Genomic DNA, 23,774 nt, shown 5'->3' with positions numbered 1-23,774 from the left:
ATAAAATAAAATTAATAACATATATAAATGTGTGGATGAGCTCACTTCAAGCTAAGCTTAAAATATCTCAAAATACATAATTGCGATCCGAGGGAAACAAAAGAAGAAATTGGCTACAAACTTGACTTGTTGATCGGGCTGGCCGATCGAAAAGGAAAGGAAAACGATATATAATAAATTGAGGTGAGGAGCTGAGCCCCACTTTTAACTATTTTAGACACCATAATTTAATGCTCAATTTCAAATGTGGTTTCAATTAGCATATTTAATTCTAAGCTACTAAAATAATTAACATTTATTTAGAGTCTATCTACTAATAAATTTGTTTTCTGTCTATCTATATATAATCTATTTGAGTTGATGATATGAGAATGCCTAAACTCTAAACACTAGTTTGGGCTAAGCTGTGTGTGGTCCGGCCCATATTCTCATGCGAATTTGGACACCCAAAGACCAAGTATTGACGTAAAAAGTTGCCCCCAGGCCCACAATGATAGCGGCGTCAACTAACGCCCGTCAAAATATCTTCTACTTCCTTTTTTTGCACCATCTTCAATGGCTGTGACAGGCGTCAATTTCAAGTGCTTAGTTTTCCCTGATTTTCATTTCCGTATATGAATTTCGTTTGATGTTGCAGGTATGGCTTTTTCTTGTCAATGCTGGCTGCCTACAAGTATGTATCCTTCCAATATTTGATGATCATTGGTTTTCCATTTCTGGCTAATATTATTCCTTTAAAAAAAAAACTTATATGAATTTAACTTTTATGAGCAGAGATACAGTTTCTTAACTCTAATTGTGGCGATTAACTACCATTCTTGTGAATTCCCCTTGCACATATAGATACTTCTGCTCTGCTCAGGTTGACTACACTGCTGTACGTCTTTGTATTCCGAGTCTTTGATGTTTGCGGATAATGCGTTCGCCGCGGGAATGGGATTGTAAGGACTCATTTTATTGGGCTACCAAGTCTACCTGTTTTTGAATGGGAGGGAGGGATTGTAAAAATTTACTTTCATTTTAATCACCCTCCAAACATTGCATTAATGTGTGTGGTCTGTATATTTTCGGTTAGCTCAGCAGCAATTGGTAGACTGCTGAATATGCTGTATGCTTGCATCAATATAATTATGAGTTCCCCATGCTTGATTTTGTCAATTTTTCATACAATTGATATAACAGTGATATTTTCTTCTAACAGCTTTTGCTTAATTCATTAAATTAGTGCTTGCCTATTTCTTTGTGTCATCCATGCAATACTCAACATTATTGGGATTGATATCATATACGTTTTCCAAATTCTAGGGATTTTGGGTGACAGCAACTCTATGCCCCTTTTTGTGGAAGAATAGCTCTTCTTTCTATTCTTGCTCTACTGCTCTATCCCTTCCTCTGGACTTGGACCATCATTGCTACTTTGTGGTTCATGAGTGCATGAAGCTGTGTAAGTTTTTCATTGTTTTGGGCTTTGGATTTACTTTTCAAGCTTAGAATGGGCCTTTTTTTTTTTTTTTTTTTTTTTGTTTGGTATTCTTTCAGTTGCCAGAAGAAGGTCAAAAATGGGGTTTTCTAATTTGGTTGCTTTTCAGCTACTGTGGACTTTTTTGTATAGCTTGTATATGTGCAGTGAAGGTAAACCCCGACTCTTTCATTGTAACTTTTGATTTCTCCTCTCTATTTACTGTCACCAGAAAAAGAAAAAGCAATAGAGAAAGAGGAAGAGGTACAAGACAGAAATCTTTGCTTTCATGTCTTGTTCTCCCTTTTCTTCTTGTGCTGTCAGTTTTACACACACACTTATCATAAATCAACAACAATATTAATAATTTCCTGTTTCTCATATTTGATGAATTTCAATTTGCACCCATGTTGCAGTGGGTAACAAGAAGACCAGCACTTTTGCTACGTGATCAACAAGGAATATCTTTTTCAGAATTTGGGGTAAGGCTGATATGTGAATTTGAGCATTAAGGCTTACTTGCACTACCTTAGCTTCTGAGATATTTTCTACATTTCATGTTCTGGTACGTTGACATGATTCGAGTACCAGATTGGGCCTTTAATTTGAAGCTGCTGGCCAAGAAATGAGAGCAATGGACCAAGATGCTGATGCATACCATCCTGGTGTTTACTTCACCCCAGCTCAGGTAACAAGTACAAAAGGCTAGTGTTCATGTTTTTTTCACTTTGTTATTTGTCAAACCTGCCAAGTGGATACAGAATTGAACTAGGATTACCAGGAGCATACTTAGAAAGTCATTCATGGAAGAAGATAGCATTTCTTTCTGTCTGTTATTTGTGTGTAAGTGTAACAATAGTAGCCTATCGTTCTAATCAAGTTTGCAGGCAAGCTACTGAAGAATAGAGTAGCAACTTCAGATCACAAAAATACTAACTCTGTACAAGTTGTGGTTCAATAGGCTTCACATTAGTAGATTAACTAAAATGGTGATAGGGATGAATTTTGTTCACTGTTGCTAATTTGCTATATATTGTGACAGAAGGTTTTTTTTTTTTTTTTATATAAAATCAATATCACTTTGATGCGAAACACTACGTAGCATTTTTGCTTTTGATATATAGCATATAGTTTCTAAAATGTCAAGCTTACATGAATGTCTATATATATAATCATATCAGTAAATTATCATTAAGACAGTTTGGCCGAGTGGTCTAAGGCGCCAGATTTAGGCTCTGGTCCGAAAGGGCGTGGGTTCAAATCCCACAGCTGTCATCTTTTTATTAAAACCTTACAATTAGCATTTTGTGCTTATTTAAAGTGTCTAAACAAAGCGATGGCGTAATATACATACCTGTCTATTAGCAATTAATTAAATAAATCTGCTACTAATCTGCATTAAACCGGCGAGATGGATGACAGATTCTGATTCTAGAAAGGCTGGAGATTCTTACTAAATCCGTTAACGTTAGCAAAGAAGCCCACTAGATGTTGTCGGTACGGCAGATATGAGTGCCGGCGTTTATCTCCTGATCTGTTTTTTGTGTAATGCTTGAGATTGGGCTTTGATTTTGCTGCAGTTTTGGAACTCTGGGTTGCCCCGGCCATATCCTCCCCTTTTTTGAGAAAGACAAATGTGTCCTTCCCGTGGCTGTTGCTCCGGTGAACAAGGTCTCGAAGCCTCCACCGCTTCGACGATCTCCACCTCCACCCTGTTGAGTTGCTCTTCTTGCACTTTCCCGGCGAGGCCTCATCCTTCACCGCTGTAGGCCGCCAAACGCAGTACGTCCCCTCCGGAATTCCCTCGAGCTCGTCGGCCTCCGAGGTTGAACACGACGACGACGACGGAGTTTCCTGATCCTCACTTAACAGCAGCTTCCTCAACGGCAGACGAATCATCGTTTGCGGCGTAGCTGAAACTTTCTGCTGCTGCTCATCACCAGAACTCGACATCAATAACAACGAAGAATTACACATGCTGCTGCTGTTGCCTCCTCCTGCTGCTGTTGCAGCTTCCCAATAATTCGGGTTGAAGATCGGAAAAACTGGCCGGATCTGTCCGTTGTAGAAGATTTGATCTGCAGTAGAAATTAGCGACAACTCCGCATCTCTTGGAACAAACGCGAACTCAAACTCATCTTCATCTTGTTCATCATCATCACCATCCTTGTTCTGCTCCTCATCATTATTATCCTGCAGGCCTTTTGCTGCTGCTATATCTTCTTTTCCTAGGTCTTCTCCCCCGAGACCGCAGAACAGGTCGCCAACGTATAAAAACTCGTCGGAATCCTCATCGTTTTCATTTTCAGCTCTGAATTCTTCAACGACTCTGGCAGCAATATCCGCTAAGCTGCTATTATTGGAATAACTGGGCGAGGATGAGGAAGCCACCGATAACACCGGACTCCCCGCCTGCTGCGGCATTTCTTTCATCGATAAGTTCGGCTGGCTGGTGGTACGGTGGAAATAAGGAAAGGTGTGGGAGAGTTAGTTTCAGCAACTTATTATGAGAATCAAAACGGAAGACATAATAGAAGAATTGAAGAAGAAAGAGGGAACTATTTTTGTGTTGGCATGGGGTGATGCAGCCTCAGCCTTAGCCTGCAGGTGTATGGTTGGAACACACAAATATCGCTACATTTTTAGATTCATGCCCTGTCAAATTATTCTAGAAACACAAATAAATTTGTCTTTATCTTATCAATAACTTGTAATAATTATTTGGAATAAGGTTCAAATTGGCCACTGAACCTAACCTGCAATTAGGTTACTGAATAACAAAAAAGTGTAATTAGGCCCTTGAACACTCCAAAAATGTGCAATTAGGCCACTGAACACTACAAATATATGCAATTTCACAGGATAGCAGGTTACCATCAATTTTAGTAGGTTACCTGCTTACGTACGTGGCAGCTGAGTTGGCATTTTTAATAATTTTTAATAATAAATTTTTGAAAAATTGAAAAAAAAAAATAAAAAGTAAAATGACGGGGTGGTTGGCCGTTGTTTTTTTTTTTTTTTTTTTTTTTAATTTTTTAAAAAAATATTTTTTTTAATTTATTATTAAAAATTATTTAAAAATTATTAAAAATGCCAACTCACCTGCTATGTAAGCAAGTAACCTGCTAAAATTGATGGTAACCTGCTATCAGGTGAAATTTCATACATTTGGAGTATTCAGTGGCCTAATTACACTTTTAATAATATATATATATATATATATATATATATATATATATATATATATATATATATATATATATATATATGTGTGTGTGTGTGTGTGTGTGTGTGTGTGTGTGTGTATTGATAGATTGATGGATAAAAATTATAATTAATTAAATATATACATTTATATAATACACTATATTTATTAAATAAATATAAATATTATATAATGTGCAAAGGGTATTTTTGATATTTGTGATATAAAAGTTATTCCCAAGGGCATGGGAATAGCTAATACCAAGGCCCCCCTAGGAATGGTTATTCCCCTTGCGAAGGTAATAGCTCATTCCTAAGCATGTCATTCCCATGACAAAATGATCCAATCAAACGATGGAATAGGTCTATTCCAAGAAATGTTATTCCATTCCTGACCTATTCCATGAACCAAACATGCCATTAATGTATTCTTCAAATGATTGTACAGGAGAGCGCGACCGTATTTGAACAAACTTTTATATATATATATATATATATATATATATATATATATATATATATATATATATATATATATATATATATATATATATATATATATATATATATATATATATATATATATATATATTATTAGAATGATGTTAGATCATATGTAATGTTTATGGACGTTTAAATATGATCGATAATGATGAAATATTGTAAAAAGGTGATAATATATAGTTACGTTGTGCATATATAATGTGAATATTGGTGAGAAAGTGAGATGGCGGTATGGTTGATACGAAACACGGGAAAGGGTAAGGATGACACATGTAAGCAATAAAGAGGGGTGGGAGCCGGAGGTGGATATATATCACACCGCCCTACAATTTTAATTAATTTGTGTGGCGTTAGAGGATTTGGCTGCGCAATTAAATGTGTCTGCTAGCTAGGCTGTACCCATAATAATCTTCCAACCTTTCTCCAAAGCTTAAATCTCCCATCTTAAAAATCCTTATGCCCTTTCTCGACCTGATATATAGGATCGGAGGAAATAAATTAAATCACGATAATTCAATAAATAGTATAAGTTCAATAGCGATGTACATAAAAGATCTATCCATCCTTTAAATATTGTCTACTAAACCACCTAACATATACAATTTTCAATCTTAACTTGTCAATAATTTAAATTTAACTTGTGATGTCCTAAGCTCGTCTAAAATTACCAATAATTTAAAGTCTTTCTACATCAATAGCAGTTGTCCACAGTGAAATGATTGGTCCAGGAATTAGAAAGTGGGCTGGCTGGAGGGACAAAAATATCAACAACAAATTAATTAATAATTTAAGATAAATACGAAAGATTCGATCCAAAACAGATGGTTAGAAGACATCTGATAAGAAAATGACAAGTTTTCACATAACATATATGCGTGTTTAATTTTAGAAATCATGTAATGTAACCTGTCTTTCCATTTTGGAAACAACAATACTTGTATACACAATTCATTCTTTTTGGGAAGAATTCATTCTTTTTTTCACCAAATTAAACCTTCTTATAATAATCTTTTCTTTGCATTTCCTTCCTCTTATTTTGTTTTATTTTTTATTTTTTATTTTTTATTTTTTTTATTGTTTTATGAAATCATATAATGATATGATATATGTTCTTACGTACAATATATGATATTCAGATTTAGTTAATAACTTTTTGGAGTGTCACATTATACTATGATCTCATGATGACTTAATATAATGGCTCCAACTTTTATCCAAACATACCATAAATTTTGAAACGAAATTAAAGAAAAATAAAACTATATAGAACATGTGATGTGAAATATAAATATTAGTATTAAATATTCTAAATATAAAAAAAAAATTGTGCATTTTCAACCATATAATATATATATATATATATATATATATATATATATATAGAGTAATAATGTGGGTCAATATTTCGATATTGTTTGTGTGAGTGTGTATATATGTTTATTACTATACCTTCAGTGAGCTGGACGCATTCTCAAAATACTCATGTGGCCTTCAATATTAATATTGTTTGTGTGAATGTAACAAGTTTTCACTTAACATATAGATTTTAATTAATAAGGATTTGTTAATTATTTTTTAAAAAATATAAATATTGAGAATATAATTTTACACATTACGCATAGAAAAGACTAATTATTGTATAAAAGTCAATCGAGATAGGCTCAATTATCTCCTCTTTCTTAAATACCTCATCATGAATTATGACATCTTACCATATTGCTTGATTAGCATACGGAGACCCTATTACAATATACTATACACTACCTTTCCTCTATTATAAATGACAATGCTCAAAGACAATGAGGACATCATCTATATCAATATGATCAACATGATCAATTTTCATTCTCAAACCTTTTATACACTCTCCCAAACATTCATAAAAATATTCTAAGTCCAAAAGTTCTCTGAATCTTACACTACAAATTAAATATTCACAATATTTTCAGCCCAAGTTGCTATTGTAATTAGATGTTGTGAACTTATATTTATCCTAACAATATAAAAGTAAATTTTAATTTAGCATCACCCATGTAATAATTTCTTGTATCGATCCATTTACTTTCATGCAATTTATTCTTTTACAATTTTTGGTGTTAGATTGGGCCAACCCTCGTAAAAGTAATAATTATCAATTTATTATTATTTAAAAGTGAATTGATATGACGTATTATAAAAATGATGATATGATAGTAGCGATTATTTTGAAAAATAAGTAAATATTAGTAAAATTAATAAAACCTAATAAGGTTTCTGTCTTATAACAATCTATCCAACTATATAAATATCTATAACTAATGTTTGAAATAATTATTATTATTATTATATTGTGTACTAAATACAATCTATCCAACCATATAAATATGTGTAACTATATTTTCCACGCTTAAGAACTAGCTTCTAGGATGTCATTAGTCATATTAGCATTCTTAATTAGTTTAATTTCTTGTTGCATACGTTTTGTTTGATATTGTCAACTTATATAATAATGACAATAATAGCTACCACTTGTTGAATTCAACAAGCTAAGTCTTACAATCAAATCTAATCAATCTAGTAGCTATTTAACATCATTTATTTGGTAGTTTTTTTTTTTTTCTATTAAATATATTCATGCATCCACCGTACCCCAGGCCGGGTTCTGATCTTGTTTAAATATTTGGTAAAATATCCATAAAAAAATAGCATCATGCACCCCTTTTAATTAAAAAAAGAGAAAATGACACTTTTTCCCCCTTTGTTATATACTTATAGTATTTTTTCCCTCTAAATTATTTAAGTGGCAGTTTTCCCCCCCTGATATATTAAATGGACATATTTACCCTTAAAATAAATATTTCATTTATTTTTCTTCTTCAACAAATTATAATCACGATTTGAAAAAATAAAATACATTAAGTATTGAATTTAGAATATTTTAAAAATAAAAAAATAAAATTTTAAAAGAAAGTTTGAACCAACCGTTCAAATTGGATCCAAAATCGTGTGAACCGACAGTTCAAAATAAAACTCAAACCGCGATTATATATACTTATATGTGAGAGTCAATATAAATGCGGAAAAAAGCATACACTATTTGCAAATATTATAATTCTAATTTAAGCTATTGCTAGTAGTTGTTCCGATTTGAACCTTCGGTTCACGGTTCAGGATCCATTTTTTTCCAGTTCACGATTTTAATAAACGGAAACCCAAATATTGGGTTATGTTATGAATCATAACCGAAATTTTTTAATTTGATTGCTATAGTGTTTGGTTCAGTTCGAACCGAACCGTGGTCATCCCTACGTATAAGAAATAATTTGTTGAAGAAGATAAATAAATAAAATATTTATTTTAAGGGTAGAAATGTCCATTTAATATTATCAGGGGGAAAAATCGCCACTTCTATAATAATTGAGGGGACAAATGTGAATGCATGAATAACTCAGGAGAAAAAAGTGCTATAAGCATATAACACAGGGGGAAGAGTGTCATTTTCCCTTAAAAAATATATATATAATAAACTAACAAAAGACATACATATATAAGTCCCCGGTCTGCCTTGTCCTAACCAAATTAAAGTTGCACGGAATATGAGGTACCGACTCTCTGATTCCAATAAACTTAAAACTAGGTTTTTCAACAACATCATATCATATCATGGAATCCGGACTGAGATTTTGTCCGGTGAGCTTTTATGATTGCAGCAAGCAAGTCATCTCCGGCTAGCTTCCTCATATTGTGTATCATCTCATGTCTTGAGATTTTCCTCTCCTGAACAATAATTAGTTAAAATGACGGAAGAATTGAAGAAAAAGAAGCTAAGGATCGAAATGAAATGATGAGGATAGCAAGTAAGTAAAAGTAAAACAGCTGGTGCATATATGCTTACTCTATGATCCTTATGGTGCTTGGTAATCAAGTTCATGGTTTGAGGAGGCAAGTATTTAGCCAGTGCAGAAATGAGAGCCGGAAAAGAAATCCAGGGCGAAGTCGGTTTCCCAAGTGGAAACGCCGCCGCATTTCTTTGGACTCCAGCTGACAATTAAATTAAATTAGATCGATAGATCTAACCAGGCCAATTGAATTGAACTCAAGATGAAATGAAATTGCTCACCAGAGCAGACTCTGAAACTGACGACGTATTGGGGCAAGATGTGAGTATTCATGTTACTGCTCCACACAATATACTTGCTGGGAGACACTAAATCATCAACCCCTGAAACTGAAGCAAACTGATCTTGGCTACTGGGATGCCACTGCCCGGAACCGGATGCCACAACTTCCATCTTCCCCAGTATCACGCGGCAAAGCAATAAGTGTCGTACACCATTCTCATCGCCCACTGCACATTTCACACTGCAAATAAAACACACACACCTAGTAATTATATATAAATCCAAACTACCTACCTACCTATATATATAACGTACGAATTGAATTACTCCGATGCGATCCATACCTTCCAAGAGGAAAATGGTCAGGTGAGAGGTAGATGCCATGGCCATAGCTTCCATTATTAATCATGTAAGGAAGAAAACCGTGCGAAACAATGGTGTTTATCTCTTCCTTGGAACCTCCAAACCAAGCATACCGCACATTAGCATTGCCGCCCGACTCTTTCTCCGCGGCTTTCGCGAAAATCTCGAAAGTCTGTAGCTTCGCCTTCTTCGTCAAGCTCCGAAAACCATTCCTATGAATGGCCTCGATTGTAGTATGATTTCCCACGTTACCCAAACCGGCCACCAACTTCTGACTCACAATCTCATGAATTCTATCGTCTTCATGGACTCTGATTAGCCCGTTTTCCACTGCTACTGCACCACACCCTCTATCTTCACCTTCACGCCGGCCGGGCGAACCCGAAATCCCGCTTTCGCAATCGGAAACCACATCCGGATCTTCCTCGTCACTACCAACGCTCAAGCTTTCCATGAATGAAGAACAAGAAGAATAAGAAGGGCACTCCATTCTTCTTTTATTTCCCGAGATTTTGGGAGACAATGAACTCCTGGATTTACTCTCTTCGATTGACAATGGAAAGAGTAGTTGCATTGGAACCGCGGGAAGAGCTCGATTCGGTTGCTCTTTCATCTCCATATATATATATAGAGAGAGAGAGAGAGAGAAATTTTCGCTGGATGGCTAGCTAGCCTTTAAAGAAACTCACAGATCGAAATTCTAAAAGTGGAAACGATCGAATGAAGAAATTTAAAAAAGAAATGGTAGGCCAAAGTAATAAACTTGAAGAATCATATATCAAAACCTAAAAAAAGCAAGGAATTTAAAGAATCAAGAGATAAAGAGAGGAGAAAAAAAGGGAATTTTAATTTGTAGAGGAACATACATATATAATGAAGTAATCCTAGTCCTAGTTCTTCTGATCTAACATATATATCAGAGAATTAATTGAAAACATTATTGAAGTGATGAAAAATTAAAATTGCTGAATCAGGAAAGATGGGAATTGATGAGGCTGGTAAAGTATGAATTATATTGAAAGAAGAAGAAGAAGATATTTTTATATATATACAGGGAGTGGGTGAAGGAAAGAAAGCCAACAGATCGAGATTGGAGACAGCGCCACAAGTTTATGAGAGGGGTAGTAGTAAGAAAATTTGTAGAGTTTTAACGGTATAGATTCATGTGGGCGGTGGAGCACTCGGTTTCTGGTGGCCCCACGTTTTACAGTGGGTTCGGTCAACAGATACGCTCCAGCCTGCCAATCTTATCTTATTATATTATTAGGAGCCGCGGCTGCAACTAATTTTGCGCTATGTTGCCACGCACCCGACACCACACTTGCAACATTATTATATTATAATAACACCCCCAAAATAATATATGCTAGTGTTGTTTATGTATCACTACTCTTAAAATGTTAATCTTCGCTTCCCACCAGCGTAAATTATTATATTATTTAACTATTTATTCAAATTATGAATTATTGTTGTTAGTTTTAGGATTTTTTGGAAGTTCACTGGGAGTCCAACATGATTGGATTTAGCTGATGAATCACCGAAAAAAATGTAAGAAAATAAGTACTCCGTAAATTATTTGCTGGAAAATAGAATGTGGAAGATGAGTGGTAAGAATTTCGACTTAGTGTGTATATTCACCTGAGTGTCATGTACAATGCCCCTTAGGGGCCTATTTATAGGTGTTGGGATCCTGCTTCAGGCCAAGCTCTAAGAGGGGATTTAAGAGGTTAATTAAGGTTAATGAATGCTTGTTACTGTAAGAGGTTAATTAAGGTTTATAGTTGTTGCTTCTTCCGTTAATTATGGGGTTTGGGCCGTTTGAACGAACGGAGTGACGTCAGCAATTAAAACACGCGCATTTTATTTGTATATGGGCGCACATTGTATTGATATGTGCGCCGTGATGCACAATATAAATTGCCACAAGAACTACTTAAAATTCACTAGTATGGTCCGTGTGGATGCCCTTAGCGCAAGTGGGTCTAATTGTCAGTCTTCTCCATATCCACTTGTAGTACGTTGGGTTTTTCAAAATACTAATTTCTTGAGCACATTGTTTAAGTTTTTGGATCAATTAAATGTTCTTATAAGTCTATTAATTGTATATATTGTGTAACTTGGTGTGCATTGAGTTATTACTATTGAAACTAAATATATTGCTTTAAAAGGAAAGATGGGATCGGAGTAGATGCAAGTGTAATTGTATAATTTATTCACCATATCTGGTCGCCTACAATTTTAATTTATTAAGATAACATTATAAAATAAATAGAGCCATACAAATTAATATGTGAGCAATAATAGGAAAAAAGACTAAAATGTGAAGATAGAGATATGTATTTCTCAAAATGTGAATGTTCATTTTGTAGATAAAAATATGAAAAACAAGTTTGGAACTTGCGTTTGATGTCAGAAGTGGTCAAATAAAAAACGCAAGTCCCACTTGTGTTTTCTTTTTTAATTGGTCGCCGGCGAAGCTGCCGGCGACACCATTCTCCAGCGAAGGAGAAGGCAACTAGTGGCGGTGGCCTTCTCCTTCGCGGGAGAAGCCTTCTATCTTCACATTTCAGTCCTTTTTCATACTTTTGTCCACAAAAATGGACATTCACATTTTGAAAAATACGTACTTCTATTTTCACATTTCAGTCTTTTTTCTGCAATAATATAATATAAAACAGACTAAATACTAATAAAAAGTAAATAGATACTATAATGATAAGAAATTGGGATGGAGGATGATGTCCACTTGAATTTGTTGGAGGAGAAACAATGATAATGAAATGAAATAGGAGCACCCACAGGCTACACTACATGCATATGCCTAGTGGCCCATTGTTTGGTTTGACCTCAAACCCCCACTGCATACTGATTTACTAATTAGAGGAACAGATACTGCCACAACTTTCCATATATGTGCCTAATCATCATTACTTTTATCACGCTTCTACTACGTGTACGCAGTAAGTCGTGGATTTGTATTTTTTTTGACGTCATAATATGAGAAATACATGTTCAACTATATATATATATATATTTTTGTAGGATGACTATTTTACAATATAGTATCTGTTCTTAACTATTTTTTTGACCAATAAACTAAACAATATATTGGATTGATGCATGCATGCATCATGCATGGTTTGGTTTGCTATCAACTATGGAAAATTTTACATTTACTTTCAAACTTATTTTTATCTTGTATTCTTTATATTTAAATTCTTGATAAAATACACATGTTTAATCTCTATTTTCCGTGTCAAAACGTTTAATTGAGAGTTGATACTTGATATAATAGAATTCATAAAATTATTAGAGTTCACCCAAATTATATTGAGTGCAAGTCTGCAAAGCATCTCCAAGGGAACATCAAAACGTCATATTCCATAGTCATTACAACTAACAGTGTAGGCAAAAGGGGACATGCAAGAAACTGTAGGCAGTATAATCATAATGCACAAACTCACAATAATACAAATTAACTTACAAGTACGTCTTAATTATTTCAGAAATTGGTGAATGCATGCATGCGTCATTGGATTCATATATGAAGAAGTAAGAATACTAGAATAGTTACGTTTTTGCTTTCTTAATTATAACGTTCTTCAATTCACTCCAGAATTATATATATGGAATGGAATCTCCTTCCGCCTGTTTCTTTAATTTCTTTCTTAGCTTGGTTGCTGCTGCTGAATTCCGTACATCCGAATCCCACCCAGCCTCAATCTAGGCATTAAGTACGTACAGCTAAACCAATTTGAATACATAATAACATCCTTTCTTCAATTCCAAAAAAAAAACATCCTACGCAGCAGCCTTCAATTCAGCTGGTTCATATCTGCAAACACAGTCATAAATCTTCCCACCAATCAACTTTTCAGCCAGTCGCTGATTCTTCACCATAGCAAGCTGCATATTATTTATAATTGTTCCGTTAGATTCTCATCTGATCGAGGCCGGATCGGATTAAGGGGAACTAAAAGCAAGCTAGCTAGATTACAAGGATAGTACGTGTTCCGGTGCAACATAATGGTTGCCCTAATTAAGCAAAATGGTATAAAAGAGTGAGTAATCAGAGTACTGTTGAACTAAGAACAGCTAGCATATATATGCAGCAATTAATATGAATTTACCTTTAAAGCATCACACTTGAACTTCGCATTAAAGTTGGTATGCAAAGATCGTCCCATTCCTTCCAAAATTATCTGCATCAAAAAACAAACCTCACATATGATTAATTTGTGCTTCTAAATACGTACTATACATGAATATCAAAGATATGATATTATTATTGTGTTTGGATGGGTAAAAAGTAGGAGGAAAGAACACCCTAGCTAGCTATTTTCTTTCCTCTCACATCCTTAGATCCCATGTTCCACCCATCTAAGCAAGCAATTGCAATTTGCAAATACAATAAGGCTACATACCAAATCAGCATCCCTGGCGGCGGCAGCCAACTCGGAGCTAACCTGTCTCAAGTCTATGCATGGACTCCCACATCCATTCTCAACAACCATCAAAGGAACCGAGACGGGACCATCTTTAGACCCATCTTGGGCATTATTCATTGCATCCACAAGTAGGCCACCTGCTTCGGCAGCTCCTCGGAGAATGCCACAATGCTAAAGACCACAATAGTTAGTTTCTATTTATGGATTCAGATTATGCTTAGAAGTGGCAACCTAGATTTAATAGTATCTTTAAGTATGAAGATGAGGACATCTAACAATGTAATATCAGTCCACAAAAAAATACTTTAAGTTGAGGTGAAATGTCGTCAATTCGGCAAATGCAAATAGCATCACTACTTGCATTGAAAAATGTAAAATACATTATATAAGCAGTAAAAAGCAAACAGCTAATCTCTTTGGTTGTACCCAAAAAAAACACCTAAAGAAGAAGGCTACCCTGCTATTTGATAAAAAATTAAGAAAAAAAAAAAAAAACACATAACCTATATCATATGTCTTGATATAAGGCTTGGTCAAAGGAGAGGTATCAGGCACATAAATCATACTTTTACATTAGTCTATGGAGGGGAAATATCAATTCAGGATGAAGTAGTATATTAGTATACCTTAGCAGCTTCAGCAACAATATCGGGCAACTCCATAGCAGTAACATCATTTAATGCTGGGAGTGAGTTTGCTACCAGCACAACCTACACAATATATTTGTTAACTAGTAGGTTACAATAGTTTAAGTGTTGCAATATATTGATAGACAGAATTGATAAATAAATATTGAATGTAATGTGGCAAAGCCAATGTGATAGCATCTCAGACAGTTAGACGAACAGAAAAGTTATTAATATTGAATTTAAATGTCGAAAATAAAAGGCAATTTGACACAGCTTTTGGAGAGAGAGAGAGAGAAAAGAAACTTCATCATTACAATCTTCATACTAAAATAGCACAAGTATTTGAAAATAAAAACTCACTTCAGTTCCACGCCGAAGAAGCTCCCGTGCAAGTGGAAGCATTCCTAGAACAATATCAGCACCTGAGTTGTCCACAAATAGCAATGCTCTTTTATGAGGTCGTGGTTTCGTCTCTCCAGATCCTAACATTCTCTCCTTGAATTCATCAAAATCATCCACCTGAGTACATCAGAAAGAGTATTAATGATTATAATGTCTCAGTTCAGAATTTTATAAAAAACAACTCATTTGAAATTTCATTTTAGAAAGTTATTTTTGTGTCACTTGCCCGCCAAGGTCTTTGCATCTTATTGCGGCTCATCCTATATATCTCAATGATTGTTCCTTTGTGATAGAGATCAACACAGGCCCGTGATCCCCAATCAAAGATGTTTGCAGCAAGTACTCCTTCAATTAGGGTAAGTAGTCTCATTTCCTAGAAGAAATTAAAGCAGTTTAAGTGGAGAGGAAAGATTTTGATTGCTAGAGATAAGTTGAAAGGATTGAATGAAATATGTAAAACGTTACATTTTAGAACACGTTCCTAGCACTTCTACTCAGTAAAACAGGAAAACTGCAAATAGAGTTAATCATACCTCATTCATGCCGTCAAGCTCCATCAGAAGATCAGGTAAAACTGCAAGTGATGCTTCGTTCTCCCTGATATATAGAAATATAGAATAATAGATGGAAGGGGTCATTTTCAGTGAACAGTATGCAAAAGATGTATCTTTCCTATATCCATACCTTTGTTTAATGGTCCTGTAGGCATCAAAGAAATGAAACTCTCTCAAGCACTCTTCTCGTAGTTCCAAAAGGTCAGCCAGTCCTAGCTTACCATATGCAGCAGGCTCCTCCATCAATCTGTTAACAAAATACAAATATAACAGAAAATTAAAAGGATTTCATATAACAGGAAAATTGCAAAAGCATACGTTTAGTGAGATAAAGAATGCAGAAATGGAGACTAGAATTTCCAAACAAGAAGCATTAACTGAATAAGAAAGGGGTTTCTTCAACCAATTAAGTCATATACTCATATTCATAGTGAAGCAGAGATGAAGAGAACATTGTCCACTGAATCACAAAGCATATGATCTCTTAGAGAAAAATAAAGTATGACAATCAAGGGTAGCAAAAACTTTTAATACAAAGTATCACAATCCAAATATTGTACTCATAAATCAATCCATGAACTACATCCTTCACTTAACTGAAAAATGATGCAATCAGTTAAAATTTTAGTATAAAAAAGTTTCATACTATGGGGAAATGATTTTTATAAGAGTAATGTAAGAACAATTTGATTACTAAAACATACTACCTTGCCAAATGTGCTGAAAATGCACGAGCAAACGCATCACCCCTTCTTTTTGCATCTTCAGTGCCACCCTCACTAGCCACTGCCTGAATATTTAACATTAAGCTGATTTAAAATCATTACCAAACATATACCATGTCACAGATAAGTAATAAAGCCCATACAAACATAAAAAGTAAAATAAGATAGAAGTTTGCCCCAATAATTATATTCCTGAACCAAAAAAAATCATCTTTTACCTTATCAACAAGGTCTGGCAGATGTTCAGATAATACAGTCAACCAGTACCTGCAACAAATGAGTATTCAACATAAGAGAAGAATTGAGGAAACAATTCTTTGTTAAGACTTAAGAAAACTTGATATGTCTCTTTAATCTTCATAATCATAAGCTTTGACAAACACCATCAGTATCATTATCAAATTTCAGTAAACAGAACTTACTCTAGCTCACTAAGATCGGACAGGTCTACAGTGTTAGGTTCATATCTGTAAATAATTTTAAAAAAGAGTCAAATTTAGTTAAAGAAATATCTGTACAATTGCTAATTCTTGAAAATAACAGAAACAGAATGATTGCTACCTTAAGAAAATCTTAGTTCATAGTAAGCAAGATAGAAAAAGAAACCATATAATAAGAGCACTTTGGATACAGTTAGAAGTCGAGAAGTGTTTGCTCAACCAGAACTAGATACTGAGTGCCAGATAGCATTCTTCTGCTACTCACTATAAAAATTATGTAACCAAGAATCAGGTAATCTTGTCAGTAATGGGTAGAAGTACATATCCACCATCAGTACACTCAAATATTTTGTAAGACCTTGAAGAATTCCAGAGAATTAGTGTGAAGAACCACATCCTATATTTGTATGTCAGTAACAACCAAGAGGAAACAGATAATAAAGCGGGACAAGACATGAGATACAAAATGTAAAAGAAATAATGCATGCACAATTTAATAATGTGCAAGAAGCATGTGATCAACAAAACATGAGAAAGTAAATAGAAATTGAAGGCACAAATTAATCGGGATGCGTTGGATGTGCACATATTCTGTATATGTATGACGAGAAGAACCTTAAAGGAAATTTGAGATGATGGAATCAACTTGGCATACATTTTGGGGTCTGCCAAGATTGGAAAAACCTCCAAGCTTGGGACAAGGTGAAGGACACCAACATTTAATTTGCTTGCATCAGACCGAAGAACTCCTTTAGATGATGGAACTTCAAAGCCTCCCAGCCCTGTAGTTCCTGGTGGAGCCATTGGAACAGGAGCAATAATTTCAGTTCCCTTCTGGACAAACTTTTCCATCCACGAGATCTGCAATTAAACCAACCAGTTTCCCAAATTATTCCATCTCATATGATTTGCTACATAGACATAACTAGTTATGTTGTTGGATCTGATATAAATAGAAGAACATTACACCACAAACTTTGTCTACAGATTATTAAAAAAAAAATACTGCATATTATAAAATTAAACAGACAAATAATCTGCACTAACAACATCATATAATGAATAAGTTAATTGGATATGCAAAAGGGAATATGGAATCACTTTAATTATGCCACAAAGTCCTAATGATTTGACCATGTCCTAATAATGTGTATATTCTTGTATAAATATTTTAAAAGAAGCTCCAGCTGGTTACCACTATTGCTGAATATATACCTTAGTGACTTTAGCCACTTATTCTATCCCTATACAGACTTTTAAAATCAACGTAGAGAAGAAATATAGTTTTGAGAGAATTTATGATTTCTTTTACTTCATATGAGAAAATTTTTAAAGTTGATATACTTTTGACATTGAAGATGAGTAACAACAACAATAATAATAAAAGAAAAAAAAAACAAAAAAAGATAAATCTTTTTAAATCCTTTTTCTGGTCGCACTTAATAAAAAATTAGAATCATGAAAGCATTTTATCTTTGTCCTCTGAAGCTAGTAATTACATTCTCCAAGCAACTTGTACATGCATATGGCCATACAAATCAAACACACATGCAGAAGCCTACATAAAAAAGATTGGCATTCTCAGGTAACATTGGACTGAAAAAGTAGCAATGACTACCATCATCATCTGTTTCACAATTTTAAATAAATAAACAAACCATTTGAGGTGTTAATAAACTATCATGTTAAGGTGTACATGCATCTGGGACTGAAAAACAAAATTTATACGCTCACAATGATGTTGAAACAGATTGCAAACATTAATACTATTAGAGAACCAGCTCAATTGGTTCCAATGTGGCAAAATAATTCAACTTGTACGCCATACTTTACAAAGGTACTTGCCTTCTCATTCAAATCCCCCAGTGGTGGACCGTGAATATTTCCTCCCAGATATGGTGCACCCATTGGGAACCTTTCCACCAACTGATGGACCATTAGGTCATCCAACCCATGTTTTTCATAGCTCATAAATGCACCTAAAGCACCCAGAAAGCCTTCATGTCGCAAAAACATAGCTTCAGCTTCACCCTTAGACCTAATAAAATATATAGATGGGGTGAAAAAAATATAAGAAAGAAAAAGAAGAGATGCTTGAAAAAGAATGGGACTACTAAAAAATATTGAGATTAGAAGTTCAACTCATTGCTCAAATCCCGTGCCATTCTCACCAGAAATTAACTGCAAATGAGATTGTGTCCATTGTGTATGCATGACCCCGTATAAAAAATCCTCCAAAGAATATACGCTTGAGTCCATAACGCAGAGCATTCAAATAAGATATCTACAAAACAGGAAAGACAAGTCTCACACACAATATATATAACAAGTTAACAATACAATGGGTGACAGCATTATGCACACATTCTAATCAGCTGAATCAACCTTTGTCATGTTTATTACTGCACAGTAAAGATAAAAACACCTATAAGGTAAATGACACACTAACCATCCATATTTGACCAGAACCAATCCTGTAAAGTACTCTATATAAATTCCAAAACCTGATAGTAGTTTAATTGATGAGAATACCTGGCCAATATTATATGAAATCATACGCAAGAGAGACAAAGAGATATCTTCAGGTCTGTAATCTTCAAGCTCTTTGTTTTCTGAAATGGCTTTGCCAAAACTTGAAGCAATTGTTGATGCTGAGAGGCCAATCTATAAGATATTTTAACATCATGAGAACTTAACCACATGATGCAAAAGGACAAACAAAAATTTGGAGATGACTTCAGATAAAAGAAAATTGGTTTTCCATTGGTTAAAAAGAAGATATCCTCATTCAGGTAACATTTTATGCCACTATAGTGTACCTTTGAGTAATCCATTCCACCATAGATGTCACCAACAAGCATATCTATGGTTCTATTATCTCCACGCTGACTCAGCTCCAGTAAATCATCAAAACTATGAAAAATCAAACAAAAAATCAAATGAAAAACAGCAAAAGTGAAAACTGTAGCACTATGGAATATCAAGCAGGATCTTGGCACCTCTTGCACTTTGTTAATAGTCTTCCTAAACCCCAATACGTACCACCGCCAACATTTGTTCCACTGACCCTCTGAAACTTCCCATCCCCATCAACCTATAATAGTTATTATTAAAAATGAACAATTTGATGATTTAACAATTCCTTAAATCAGGATTTCAGTAACAAAAAACGAAGATAATACCTTGATCATACTAACACCTGACCCAATATTGACAAGAAGATATGGGAACAAATCATTTTGATCTATCTGCACAAACTCTTTATGACCTTCAATATGCGTAAAAGCTTCATGACGTATGGCCTATTGAGTGAACAGTTGTTAGCCCAATAATCAACAAATAATGGCTAATAGTTATGCATATTCTGCAATATAGAAGGACTGAAGCTATAGCTTGCAATTTGCCAGTGTAAATGACTAGCAAAGCCACGTTTATTACAGAAAAAGCAATGCAGGAACTAATTAAATTGGCACCACTAACAAAATTCGGCATACTACTTAAAAGATATATGTGCTGCTTTATTATCACAAACAAAACCATAGAAAATATAATATGTGACTTCAAATTATTAGCATTTAAATAAGCAGGACAAGTGACAAAATGGAAAAGAACAGCAACAAAAGCTTTCAAACAAAAATAGCAAGGACTGTTTCCAGATCATAAAAACCAAGCACCAGTAGGAAAGAAACATAACAAGGCCATAGACAATAGAGTGTCACAGACTCACAGGATCCTACTTCTATTGTAGAATACAATACAATCAGGAAATATTCTCAACAACAGAACTATTTTTGACAGCCACCAAGAACTTATTTGAAGAATAAATATTGTGTTCCCTCTATCACCATTAACTTGTCACACCACTTTCTGAGAGTCCAACAAAATATTCAGACTTGATAACTGTTTTTATTTGGAGAATTCTTCTTATTTGAACAGACTTTTGTCTACTGAGTACTGAATGTTCATTTCAAATTCACACCATCCATATGAATTGAGGATATAAAGTGAGAATAACATGTTGAATTAGATTGTACCTTGAGCAGGAAATTTGCCCCAGCTACAAGGCAATTCATTTCATCTTCTTTTTCTATACTCACTCCAAGTCTTTCCTTGAAAAGGTCAGCAAACTTGTATGCCCCACCACCTGTAGCCTTCTCAAAAATTATAATAGTCAATAAACAAGGCAGGCACATTTGGCGTATTTCCCATTGGAGTAAAGCAAAAAGGCACAAGTACATGAACATTTTTTCTTTTAGATTCTTGCACCTCATGCAACAATTTACTAATCTTAACTGCTTTGAATGACCATATAGAATGTAAAATTGTTTTGGATTCATGAACATCAAGCTTTCCATGAGTATTTTGTCTACATCAGATTGTATACAATGTTGTTAAGGGTTTTACTCACATCAGTTTCATGTTCTAGTGAGGTTAATATGCTTCAAATACCACACTGTTGCACACGTGGATCAACAAATTTAGAAACTAGTGCTCTTCAATTGTTTCTTTGTTTTATTGCTAATAAAAAAGACTACAGTGAGCCAGAGAGGGGTAGATAATATTTAAACAAAAGCCATAAGATTCAGAAGAGAGGAATCAACAGTATACACTTGAATAGGAAAAAGCAATAAAACAAAATCTAATTAACAGAAAATGAGTAATATACAAAAAGTTATCCAACACGTAAAAAAAGGAGCAGAAAGTCCAGTAAAAGGAACACTTCCCCTTTTTTCCTTGTAATGATCTTAATATTTGTTGGATGAGTATGAGTAGCAAGCCTAAGAGTTAGAAACATTTTTATATTTTTCACCCAGTTTTCCACATAAAGCAATATGTTTCAAACCTAAAATAGCAGTAGTTATGTATTTTACCTTAATTATCGTGTTCTCATTCTGAGGAGCCTCAGAAGACCAACGAGGTGTATCCAACCCTGTTTGCACAAACAACATATACCGATATACACAACGTGTAAATACACATGCCAATGTAAATAATCTCAAATCAAATATGAACTGTGTTTCAATCTCAAATAAAATATGAAATTTTGATGAAAGTTACTAAATTAGGCATTAGATCAAGGAAAAGAGATGTACCACCACAATGTAGCTGCTTGGAAGAGATAAAATCCAAGCACTCATTAACTTTTGTTGTCTCAAATTTCACAAAATGAAGCCTCCCTCCAAGGATAGGATAGCTCCTTCTATTGCCATTAGAAACACCAAATCTCTCCTTGACTTTTCTCTTTCTCTTGTCCTCCACTTGACGCCCCTCATGTCTTGAAAAATACACCAGCTTGATAAGAGAACCTGGAAGAGTCCATTAAAAATCACTAGGTACAAACATTTTGAAAAGAAAAAGGGGGAGGGAAAGAGAGCAGGAGTTAAATAAAGATGACAGTAAAAGATGTCCCATGAACAAGTACATCTGCATTACAAGCATAATCCTTATAAATTGGCCAGGGGCTAAAGGATACATAAGGTAGCTCAAAGTTCACACAACTTGTATGAAGAGCCTCGTGGTCTAGTGGCAGAAGCACGAAAATCTAAAAAACCAATCCCATTCCCCTTAGTTGTACCCCCAAAAACTGTTCATGCAACTTGTAAAGATGGGATATAAAATAGCTGAAAGAGAGAAATGTGCATGAATCACAATACCTCAAAAAATAACAATAATATAATATGAGACAAGAAAGAAGAGGTCAGAGATAAAGGAAGCAGTGGAGCTTGATAGCAAAACTAATCTGCATAACAGCCAATATCTCAGAAACAGATGTTTTGAAGTTCACCTCCAATATCCAGAGCTAAATGGGATATATCATCAGACTGGTTAGGCAACAGAATTGTAGGATCCTTCTCTTCAAAATTACCCTGAATTGCAGCTCCACTCAGGTCCAGCTGAGGACGAGATGTTGAGCGATGCATTGGAGAAATCTCTTTCTCTTTCTCTACTCCTCCCCTCTCTAATACAGCAATATTATCCTTTTCATTTTTATCGTCAATTCCAAGGTCAGGGAGGTCTCCTGTAGTTACACCAGCCATAACTCTCCCAATTCCCCTTTTACACCTGCTTCTTAACCAAAAACGTTCGAGTTCAGTCAAGAGTCTAATTCGGTTAGCTCCATATTTTGTCCACTACTGACAAAAAGCCCAACAAAATACTATAATTTATAAAATATAAAGTAATAAGAAGCACGCAAAAGCTGATTCCTTGAACATAAACAATCAAGAATTTCCCCAAATAATATCCAATCATATGAAATCACTACCCATTTGTTCAAAATTAGTACTTCTGCAGTTAAATCTAAAATGGAAAGGAAAAAAGTCGCTTTTTAAATCTGGGTCCCAAAAAAATGCAAACTAGATAATATTCAAAGTGATACACAAATGCATGTACGGAGTGTGTGTGTATATGATATATGAAACCAAAACTTTTTTGCATCCCGCTTTATTTTTTAATTTGTACAACAACTAGTGGTACACAAGTTAATGAGGTTGGTGGAGCAACTAATGGAAGAAACTTCAATTATTCTCAAACAAATTTATGCGAAACCAAACTGTGAAAGCGGCGTTAAATGATCTTCATCATATGTAAAAGAAATTTTCAAAAAATAAATAAAAATCTCAAATGTAAATTCACCAGAAGCTGAGTAGATATATGAAAACAATAGAATAATCATGCAAATAAATTGGTAGAAATGGAGAAAGTGAGGTCTGGATATGTGAGCAAACTTAACTCTTCTTTGTTGATTTTTTTTTTGATGATTTGTGGTGGGTTAGATTTTAGGGAGAGCACGACAGTCGACAACTCGGTGAGTGGATTTCCCTCTCTCCCTCTCTCTCACTCGCGGTCTAAACTGGCGACTGGGGAGAAATTTCTACTTTTATAGTGAATGCTCCTTCATCGATTTGACTCCGACTAAAAGAGGAAAATGATTAATTTATCTAAA

The 23,774-nt window shown here is 34.5% G+C and overlaps 3 protein-coding genes and 1 non-coding gene across 10 annotated transcripts; 1 reads left to right on the top strand and 3 right to left on the bottom strand.

The window, feature by feature from the left end:
* The first annotated feature begins 2,654 nt into the window (after positions 1-2,654).
* TRNAL-UAG lies at positions 2,655-2,734 on the top strand. Its single transcript has one exon. It is a non-coding gene; the product is annotated as a tRNA-Leu (tRNA).
* A 156-nt stretch (positions 2,735-2,890) lies between these two features.
* LOC109149171 lies at positions 2,891-3,883 on the bottom strand. The gene has a single exon (XM_019296831.1). The coding sequence runs from the start codon at positions 3,881-3,883 to the stop codon at positions 2,891-2,893; it is 993 nt and encodes a 330-aa protein (XP_019152376.1).
* A 4,767-nt stretch (positions 3,884-8,650) lies between these two features.
* LOC109149292 (probable inactive poly [ADP-ribose] polymerase SRO5) lies at positions 8,651-10,507 on the bottom strand. Of its 2 annotated transcripts, XM_019296993.1 has the most exons (4): positions 9,612-10,507; positions 9,267-9,508; positions 9,042-9,187; positions 8,651-8,923 (listed from the first exon to the last, which is right to left on the bottom strand). In XM_019296993.1, exons 1-4 carry the CDS (start codon positions 10,247-10,249, stop codon positions 8,798-8,800), a joined length of 1,152 nt encoding a protein of 383 aa, XP_019152538.1. In that variant the 5' UTR covers positions 10,250-10,507; the 3' UTR covers positions 8,651-8,797. The 2 variants fall into 2 exon arrangements, with proteins under 2 accessions (XP_019152538.1, XP_019152539.1); XM_019296994.1 differs by lacking the exon at positions 8,651-8,923 and having other exon boundaries at positions 9,046-9,191; positions 9,261-9,508; positions 9,612-10,500.
* Positions 10,508-13,051: 2,544 nt separating this feature from the next.
* Positions 13,052-23,692, bottom strand: LOC109149291 (pantothenate kinase 2). Of its 6 annotated transcripts, none has more exons than XM_019296987.1 (23): positions 23,562-23,692; positions 22,614-22,891; positions 21,922-22,134; positions 21,700-21,758; positions 20,863-20,979; positions 20,011-20,130; positions 19,828-19,922; positions 19,648-19,741; positions 19,361-19,492; positions 19,000-19,112; positions 18,674-18,866; positions 17,484-17,689; positions 16,811-16,855; positions 16,607-16,655; positions 16,371-16,453; positions 15,794-15,910; positions 15,643-15,706; positions 15,336-15,482; positions 15,068-15,226; positions 14,705-14,788; positions 14,055-14,249; positions 13,761-13,832; positions 13,052-13,536 (listed from the first exon to the last, which is right to left on the bottom strand). In XM_019296987.1, the coding sequence occupies exons 2-23, from the start codon at positions 22,864-22,866 to the stop codon at positions 13,432-13,434; spliced, it is 2,715 nt and encodes a 904-aa protein (XP_019152532.1). In that variant the 5' UTR covers positions 22,867-22,891; positions 23,562-23,692; the 3' UTR covers positions 13,052-13,431. The 6 variants fall into 6 exon arrangements, with proteins under 6 accessions (XP_019152532.1, XP_019152533.1, XP_019152534.1 ...); XM_019296988.1 differs by having other exon boundaries at positions 22,614-22,894; positions 23,562-23,690; XM_019296989.1 differs by lacking the exon at positions 23,562-23,692 and adding an exon at positions 23,465-23,524 and having other exon boundaries at positions 22,614-22,894.
* Positions 23,693-23,774: the final 82 nt, after the last annotated feature.

This window comes from Ipomoea nil, unplaced genomic scaffold (assembly GCF_001879475.1).
Source record: "Ipomoea nil cultivar Tokyo-kokei standard unplaced genomic scaffold, Asagao_1.1 scaffold2159, whole genome shotgun sequence".
In the NCBI taxonomy this organism is placed as follows: Eukaryota; Viridiplantae; Streptophyta; class Magnoliopsida; order Solanales; family Convolvulaceae; genus Ipomoea; species Ipomoea nil.
Note: the sequence above shows the minus strand (reverse complement) of the source record. Positions and strands in the feature narration are given on the sequence as shown.